The sequence below is a fragment of the Gavialis gangeticus genome, unplaced genomic scaffold (assembly GCF_001723915.1).
Source record: "Gavialis gangeticus isolate Ggan-Ray unplaced genomic scaffold, GavGan_comp1, whole genome shotgun sequence".
Taxonomy (NCBI): Eukaryota; Metazoa; Chordata; order Crocodylia; family Gavialidae; genus Gavialis; species Gavialis gangeticus.
Window position 1 is genome coordinate 35,673,490 of NW_017728997.1, and position 9,763 is coordinate 35,683,252.

The following is a 9,763-nucleotide window of genomic DNA, read 5'->3' on the forward strand; positions in this document are numbered from 1 at the left end:
CCAGAGCGCCCCAAGGGATGATGAGGTCAAACGGTCATTAACTACTACAAGACCATTTCAGGCTGGACATAAGGAAGAAGTTCTTTACTGTCCGAGCCCCCAAGGTCTGGAACAGCCTGCCATCAGAGGTGGTTCAAGCACCTATAGTGAACACCTTCAAGAGCAAATTAGATGCTTATCTTGCTGGGATCCTATGACCCCAGCTGACTTCCTGCCCTTTGGGCAGGGGGTTGGACTCAATCTTCCAAGGTCCCTTCCAGCCCTAATGTCTATGAAATCTATGAAATCTATAATTATAATGGTTTACTATATTGTGAAGCTGAATATATCTTATATCATTATCATCAGTTATTAAAAAGATACATTCAACAGAAATTGTTATGACTTACTTTCCATGAATAAGATTGTTGCAACAGGCTAGGAACAGACTGCATTTATCTGGCACAAACAAAGATGTGACTTTGTTTGTCACAGAATAGAAATGCCCTGGGATTAGTATGTACAAACATTGCCCTTCCAGTTGGAATTTAGTGCTCAGCTAAATGTAGTGACATGTTTTTTGCCATTGATTCAGTGATGCAAACCTGGGACAACCATTCAGATCCGCTTTCAGATGTTTCAGGACAAGCTTTTCACTTATCCTGTGAGCCTTCTTAAGTTTTGTCCCAAAAAAATAGACATGGAAGTCTGAATGAATGTTCTTTGTCCTGGGATAAAATGGTTTATTCAAATTTCAGTTCTGGACTGAGTAAATTGGAGTCCAAATACTCTTGCTAATGCATGGTTCAGGTACACTGCTTTAATATTGTAGTTCAGGTGGTCAGCTCATGATTGCATTCACTGACAAGGTTTCATCATTTCTTGTTTCTCCAGTATGTAGTAGAAGAGAATTTCCTTGCTTGACAAAACTGCAAGATATGTACGACATCCATGTCATCCATGATAGCCTTAATTTTGGCTATCCATCTAAGGATCTTTCAAGGGTTATCAACTACAAAATGTAGTTGACAAACTGCTTGGCTGGCATTCCCAGTGAACACCACACACAATCTAATTCAGGTCCAAAATCAACAAGTTCTTGTTATTTCAGAATGTAATTATTCTGACTGACTGTTAGTTACAGAAATGCACACATCTAAATCATGTTGTGATCATAGTGCACATCAGTGGATGGGACTGATAAAGGCTGGCTATAAGGCAGCAAACAAGCAGAACGCCTGAAGTGCCTGAGCTTATGTCAAGCTGTCAAGGGGATGAAGTGGGAAGAATGAAAAAACAAAGTTTTTAGAGCTACTAAAATGTCTACAGGAACTCCATATCTGTTGGTTTCCCTTCCTGTAGCAGGATGATCCTAGACAGCTGTCTTCAGAAGCACTGGAAACTGCCTTCTGTTGTACTGCAAGGTTGATAACAACTCTGAATAGGAAATGACAGTTTGTTTTATAGTAGTCTAGAACTGCTTTTAAAATACATGTATCCTCAATTTCATGTCTGTAGTGGATATGGAATACTATTGGAGAGTGAACTTTGTGTCAAAAACAACTGAAATATCTGAAATAGGGTACTTTCTCTCACTAGTTCTTCCCTTTCATCTGTCCTGTACAGGTTATTGCCTTAACAGTTGGAAATAAGCCCACCATTACCAACCCTTTCCCAGCTGTTGAACCTGCTTTTGTGAAGCTTATTTGCACTGCCCCCTCTCGACTCACTTTGACTCCAGTTTATGCAAATCCTCAGCTTGATCTTTCCTGCCCTTTGCTGCAACAGAATAAGCAAGTGGTAAGTTTGAGGGGAGAAACAAAAGGAATGATGTTATGCTCCTTTCATATTTTGGAAACAAAATTTCACTTCCACATAGATTCCCACACTGAACATTTAAAGACTATAAGAGCAATGTTAATGAGCCCTACTATTTTGACCAGGGCAAGTTCTGCAAACAATCTCTCCATATTCAACAGTGGTAAACACAAGAAACTGTATGGAAAAACTGAAGTGTTTGAATATGGCGTCTGTACTGGGCCAACAAGGATGCATATGCAAAAGATTGTGCATCATACTTGCTGATCCCACCCCCCAACTCCCAAGTGCCAGTCAGAAGATGTGTGTGTGGTGGTGCATAAGATTTTACATAAGGACAGAAATTCCCTATTGTACCCTCACTGTACGTCCTGCTCTGAATAGGGTTTCTGACCATTTTTTCTCCATCTATTTTTCTTATAATGACCCCTAATTTTTATTGTTGTTTGTTACATCCTGAATGTTTAAATCAAAATGTAAGTCAGACTTCTAAAATAAAAATAAATGAATGTATGTTCCCAACAACTATTTCTGAGAAGAGTAGCTGGTTCTCAGACTATCTGATTCTAATCTAAATAGTCCAAGTTTTTCCTCTAAGTCCAAGAGTTTTGATTTTACACTGTGCATGCATTCACACAAGTATCTAATTTGTATGGATGTAAACACTCTTTTATATGTATGAATACCTATATATGTACATGATTGAGTGTGTTACACATGCGATTTACTCATAGACTTTTATATAAAATCCATATATGACCCACATTTATGTAATGGTTATGTTAGTAGTAAGACTATAAGACTCTTGAATCCAAATGAGAAATCTTCTGTACCCTTCCTAAACATGCATTATTCATTTCACTTTAGCATATCATCAATCATGTATACAAAATATTCTACTTCTGCAAAATATTAACAAAGCTTGCTTTAATGTGCAATTTTAAATATTTTCATTTAAAAAGATTTTTTTAAGTAATGATGTGGGATATATAGTTTGTGTTATAAATCAGTCTTGGCGTTAGTTGTTGTCAGCAACTCCACAGGCTTCCAACTTGCTCTTTGATATTAGTATCCTTTGCAAGATGTATAATCCTGAAATATTTCCTATGGGTAACAGCGGTATCTTCAGATATATTTCATTTTTTAGACTCTGAAAGACTACAGTGTCTAATGAAGACCCTCTGGCTGACAAAAGGAATGTTAAAATATAGTCTAATGTGGCTTTTCATTGGTGGCTAGTTTTAATCAACATGGAAACATCTGAAAAAATCAGAGGTTCTACCATCTCTTCAGTTTACAATTCTATTCATTTATTTATATATTTTTCAGGTTCCTGTTTCAAATTATCGCAATCCAGTATTGGATTTAGCTGTTTATGACCAACAGGGGATTAAATTTGATAACTTCAGCTCACTTGCTATAATCTGGGAATCAACAAAATTTTCGTTGGCCAGCATTGAACCCAGCATGCCATTGGAGCTGCAACTGAAAGAGGATGGAATTGGTCAGAAGAAAATGCATGGTACAGATCAGCTAAAATGATATGCTCTATTTGGAGGAAGATCAGATTAACAGCAATTGGTGGTGCTTTTGTTAGAGTTAGGGAAATTAAGTTCCATATAATCTAACATACAAATTCTTCAGTTGTTTTTTTCCATCTTGTTTTCTAGGTTGGTGTGAAATTTCTCTGAACAAAATAAGTAGAAGAGATACTAGCACTGTCATGTTTTACCTCCTCCTTTCTTCTGCCCTGTAACCTGATTTAACAAGGCTTTCCTGTCAGCAGGTAGTGGGTGGGACTATTAAGTCTAGTTCCTGTGTTCACAGGAAGTCATTAACCTAAGGCAGCAGTGTTCAACCTAGCCCAACAGGCTGAATAGGCAGCACAGGGCTGGTCTGTACACAAGACCTGCATGCAGGGTCAATTTGCAGGTTAGATTTAGCACAGGGTCAGTGCTCAGGGTCAGTCCATAGGCAAGATCTGGCATGCTAGCCCAGCCCTGTGGACAAGATCCAGCTGCAGAGTGACCCCATGCACTGGCCCAGCCATATGCTGGCAAGATCCTAGTGCACAGGAACATGTCAGTCAGCCTGCCAGGCACCCTATGGATCTGGAAATTTGGCAGTGTAGAAGCAGCAATTAATGCTATCACCACTCCCTTGCTGCCAAATTTCCAGACTCTTGGAAAGCTCCATGGGCTGGATGATATTGTTCTGCAGGCCAGAGATTGAGCACCACTGACCTAAGGAATCCCCATTGCCACTACAAACCTTCAACTTCTTCATCCTTACCCTCAACTTCAAAACACCAAAAATGCCCTACAGCATGCTGAAGGCAAATGCAGTGAGTTTAGGACACTGCTAGTGCTCTGGAACTCTAGTGACATGGAAGTAGCTGGTTAATATATGTTCTGCAATTCCTAGGAGAAGCACTCAGCACCCCTGCTACAGAAAAAGGCAAAAACTCCCAAGGCCTGTGCCCATCTAGTCTATGGAAACAGTTTCCTCCTTTACCCTATATTTGATGATTGGTATGACCGAGCATGAGAGAGAGAATCTTTAGCCAAGAACCTGCAGAATGTCTTAAGTTTCGACCGAAAGATCTGAGTGCTTCAGTCTAAAATGTCAAACCTTAGATGTGACCAATATCCCAGTGCCTCAGGGTTAGGTGAACCCCCGTCCCACAAGAAGCTTGTAGCATTCATGGGATAGCAAAGGAACTGTGTGGGAGTTACTTTCTTGTCTCACCTGGCAACCAGAAAGGCCTGAGACATGGGATTACTAGGTATCTTCCACTACAAATGCTACCTTTTATTCCATACCCCAGGGACTTGAAACATGATTGCACACCACCCACAAGGAGTTGGTATATCCATACTCTCTGCCCATACCATCCTTTACATCAGGGATTTTCAACCTCTTTTAACAAGTGTACACCTTCTGTCTCAAAGTTGCAGCTCATGTGCCCCTTTATTTTTTCTTGTTTTTAACCGGGGGGGGCCAGATGGAGTCCCCCACAGTAAGGGAGGGAGTGGGGCAGGGGCAGGCACTGCACAGCCAGGGCAGAGCATGGGACAGAGCCCTGAGCCACTCATCTGGGGGGTTTTGGGGAGCAGGGGTGCCTCCCACAGCTGCACGCACCCAGGGAGGGCATGGGGGATGTGTGCCCCCGGATCTGCGTGCAGGACAGGGTCAGCTGCCACTGCAAGCTGGGGCCAGGGCAGCGCTGAGCTGTTCCTGGTGGGTGTGTCGGGCCAGGCTGTGCTTGTGACAGGCAGTGGTGGTGTTGGGAGGGAAGCTATGGGGTGGGGGGCTGCAGTTGCTCCAGAATTTGATGTAGCACCCCTCCTCCCTCGCCCCCAGCTGGGCTATACTCCTGGCTGCCTGTGTGCTCTGTTGTAGCTGCACACACTCATGAAGCATGTATCGGTCACATTATTGGCCACATCAGTTCTATGTACCCCCTACAACCTTTTTAAGTACCCCTAGGGGTACATGTACCCCTGGTTGACAACCATTGCCTTACATGGATCTTTAAGACTGAACTGAATAAGCTTAAGTGCTTAGCCCTCACCCCTCCAAAACCAAACTGCTCTGATGATAGAAATAATCTAATTTTTAGTCTAAATTTATTTATAGCCAGTTTGTAGCCATTTAATCTTATGCTAGTATTGTTTTCAGCATAAAAATCTTTTCCCTTTACCCAGTATTCACTTAATTTCTAAAGAGTGATATCATCCATTTTCAACACCTGTTATATGTAACTCTTCTTGTTGTAATCTCTTACTCTACTTTTGTTTCAGGTTTGCAAACTGTCCTTGTTCATCATGAGTCTGGAACAGCTGCTGTCTCTGCTACTGCAACAGGATACCAGCAGTCTCATCTCAAGGCAGCTAAAGTGAACATACCGGTACTTTGAATTATAATTTTCTCCCTACTTTTTCCATTATGCCTAATGGGAGCTTCCCTATGTAATAATTTCTTAAATGCATTGTGCATAAGTAATTTAAATATAAGTATCTTCTTAGCTTCTTCAAAAGAAGATCCACATCACTATTTTTTATAATATTCCCCTTTGTCTCTATTGTTGGTTATTCATCCACTTTAAATATAAGTTTCTTCATTATCTGGAAAAGGGAATTATAAAGAATTTTCTTATTTTATTTTGTGTTGGCAATGGTACAGCTCTATCAGTTGTCGTTCACTAAAGCTACCCTGTGTTTGGTAAAGCTGTCAATGAGAAAATAAGCACACTTGTGATTTAGTTGCAAAATAAAGGAGAGATTCGGTTTGCATTTTTGATTCACTAGTCATCCCCCGGCTTGTGAAAGCTGGGTTCTGATTAATATCCTATAGTTTGACTTCATTCGTGTTTCTAAAAGCAGTGGGGTTGTTTATTTGAAGAGTATCTGCCGTGTACTTAGGCAAGATATCCAATATGTAAACAAAAACATAAATAAATAAAAATAAAAGTTGTTCCTGTCCTAACATACTAATCTGTGCAGAGACGGACAAGAGTGGCAGCAAACAGTGCTGGTAAATGATGAAGTCAGAATTAAATTAGTGCCATCAATTTTTTAAACCAGTGCGTGGTCAAACTAGAGAGGGGCATTTCCCTGTGGGACAGACTAAATTACACAGTAAACTAACAATTAAAAATATCATGCTTTACAAATCAATTTTTGAGCTACAATACTCATTTAAAATAGATTAGAAAGAGTTAGAAGGGCTTTGTGAAAATTTTTCCCTCTCAATCTTTAAAAACCATGTTAAGAGCTTGTGTGACCGTAAGACTCAAGCAAAGTGTAGAATTTATTGCCCAGGAGACTAAAGTCGTCTTAACTCAAAAATGATACAGATAAGTTGCAGTAACAAATGGACAGCAGCTTTGTGGAATGTTCTAACCCCTTTTTGCCAGCATTTTCCATCTCTTGACTTTGAGGGTCAGAGTTTTTTTGAAAGATAATGTGAACTGCTATTCAGTCTTCATATTTCATACTTGAGGCTGCTAGCAAAGATGCTAGTCAGCTCGTTTTTTATGTAACGTGGATACATGCTCACACAAGAATTTGACCAGAACTATCAATTCTTGGGAGCCATCAGATAGTAATGACTATTGTTTACTATTAACCACAACCGGTTTTAAATAATTGACATGGTGGCTTACTGCCACCTCCTCCCCTGCTCTTCCGAGTTATGCAGTCCCTCTTCTGTTATGCATTTAAGGCAGGGGTGGGCAAAATACAGCCTGCAGGCTGGATCCAGCCTGCCAAGCCATCCTATCTGGCCTGTGGGGCCCCTAAAAAATTTAGAAAATTAATATTAATCTGCTCCTGGCTGCCTGTCAAAGATGACAGGATCCAGGCACAGTAGGACCCAGGGAAAGCTGGGGGCAGGACTAAGCAGCTCAGCAGCAAGGCCCTCCCAGCTCCACCCCAGCCCACTCCACCTCTTCTCCCCCTCCCCCAACCAGAAACTTCTGCCCAGTAGAAGCTTCTGGCCTGGGACCAGGGCTGTTTCTGCCTCCCTGCACCAGAGAGGGAAATTCAGATAAGACAGTGGTGTCCAGCCTTTTTGAATGCGGGGCTGGATCATGAACTTTTTATCACCCAGTGGACTGGCAAGCCATATTCAAAGACCTCACAGGAAGCAGTATCACATCAGGAAGTGATGTCACGTGACCTTTGACACCAATGAAGTTGCAGGAAGTGACAATGAAATGGGTCTGGAAATGTGGTTTAAAATCCAAAACAAAAGAAATATAAGCAACAATGAAAAAATACCAAACGTTTGACTAAAATAAACACTTTTGCATAATGCACAATGAAAGAAGCATAATGTAAGTCAACAGATCAAATGTGGAAAAGATATCAGCCAGAGTGGAAACGAATCAAAGGTGGAGGGATGTGTTTTGGCGGGAGACACCTGCACGGCGCTTTGCAGCCTCTGCTGCTCGCTGCCTTGCAGGGGGCGGGTGGGGAGGGAGGAGGGAGCGGGGGCTCCTCAGTGCATCCGAGAGGCTGCGAGAGAGACTTGCGGCTCAGCTGGGCATGGCCGCAGCTGCAGCCGGGCACAGAGCGGAGTGGGGTGGGGCGGGGAGAGCTTTGGCCCTCCTAATTGATTCCCTGCAAGTGCAAGCCAGGGAGTTATACGCCTCCTTGGTAGCTACCCCCTGTTTCCACAGCCTTTATACCTCTTTCTTTGCCCTTAAGCTTTCCTGGGCTTCCCTGTTCAGCCAAGAAGGCTTCTTGGCCCCTTTGCTCCTTTTTATGCGCAATGAGATTGTTTCCTTCTGTGCCCGTAGGATCGCTCCCTTGAGGAACAACCACCCTTCCTGGACTCCCATTTCGCCAATGCTCTTGAGCTTTAACACCTTGCTAACTAATCTCCTGAGCACACTGAAGTTAGCCTTTCTGAAATCCAGCACTTCAGCCCTTCTGGTTAGTTTACCTACCCTTCGCCGGATAGTGAATTCAGTCAATCGATGGTCACTGTCCCCTAGGTTACCTTGTATCTGCAGATTCCCCACCAGGTCATCCCCTGTAGCAAACACCAAGTCCAGCAAGGCATTTTCCCCTAGTGGGATTGTATACCCCCTGCATTAGGTGGAGGTCCTGTATGCAGGTTAAGAACCTATGTTAGCGGTTAGATTTGGCTGACTGCTCCTCCCAGCAGATGTCAGGGTAGTTTAGGTCACCCATGACAACCATATCTCTTGCCTGTATGACTTCTGAGAGCTGTCTGGAGAATTCCCGGTCTAGCTCATCCTCCTGGTCTGGCGGTCTATAGTGGACCCCCCCTACCAAGTCCCTTGTCCCCTGACCCACAGTACCTTGGTTTGGCCCTCCTCTGATCCCATCTTGATTATAGAGGAGGTTCTTCTCTGCTCTTCTCTGTTCTTCTCTGTATTGTGCAAAATAATGTAATTGAGTTGAATTTCTGTGCTATACTCACTTGCTTTGAAAAACATAGCTTTGCATTTTTCCTTTTTAAGTTATTTAGACCAAATGATAGACTTGCAGCTAATATGTATTAGTTCTGTAGTTGGGTAATTGGGCATTTCTTTTACAATACTGACAATACTGAAAAGCAAATCTTGAAAATAACAAAAAGACTGAAAATGTATTTAAATAAAATGCAATATAACATCAGATTTCCAGTATATCTATGATCATCTCATAGCCAACATGTTTATGTTAATTAATCCTGTCTGGCCTGTGTTCTTTGTCTTGGCCTTTTGGGCATAATACAGAATACATGCATGCATAGATCACCCTTTATATACATAAAGCATGTTGTAACCACCAAATCTGTACCTTGATCCTTTGGAGACTTTCTGTTACCTAATATCCTGATCTGTCCTTGTCCATTTACACAAGTAGATGTCCCATCTTTTTTCACACACACATATGGCTTGTGCTCTAATCTGACTTTTAATTTACATTTAATCAGTGGGCTGAATTATTTCTTTCAGTATGAACCTCTTATGCCTGTATCTGCCACTATTGAACTGATACTTGTAGAAGATGTGAACGTGAGTCCTAGAGATATCACAATTTACAATCACCCTGATGTCAAGGTATGAATCTTCAAATTAATTTAATCTTGTGGGTAGGGGCAATGTCTTGAATGACTCTCTTGTACATGAGCATACATATACACCAATATTTGCAATATACTGAACAGAAGTCATGTCTGTTGCATGGTGTTTTTTTTCCTTTTTGCAGGCAGAGCTACTCATCAAAGAGGGTTCTGGGTATTTTTTCATAAACACCAGTGCTATAAACATTGTAAAAGTGGCTTATGATGAGGCTCGAAGTGTTGCTTTGGTAAGTAGAATTATTTGTTCTTATTTTAATGATCACTCTAGTGCAGTGGTTCTCGACATTTTTTTTTTACTGCGGCCTGGTGGGAGTGGGACAGGGCATGCAGAGCCAGCTGCCTCCTTCTCAAGGCTCCCCTCCCA

The 9,763-nt window shown here is 41.8% G+C and overlaps 1 protein-coding gene across 1 annotated transcript in view; it reads left to right on the top strand.

Annotated features, from left to right (window-relative positions):
- Window positions 1–9,763, top strand: part of NUP210 (nucleoporin 210) — a 128,523-nt gene that overhangs the window by 53,742 nt on the left and 65,018 nt on the right. The window contains exons 17-21 of the mRNA XM_019504616.1: window positions 1,606–1,779; window positions 3,127–3,319; window positions 5,601–5,707; window positions 9,272–9,376; window positions 9,525–9,626. Of these exons, the coding sequence (XP_019360161.1) occupies window positions 1,606–1,779; window positions 3,127–3,319; window positions 5,601–5,707; window positions 9,272–9,376; window positions 9,525–9,626 (681 nt within the window). The remainder of the gene's footprint in view (window positions 1–1,605; window positions 1,780–3,126; window positions 3,320–5,600; window positions 5,708–9,271; window positions 9,377–9,524; window positions 9,627–9,763) is intronic.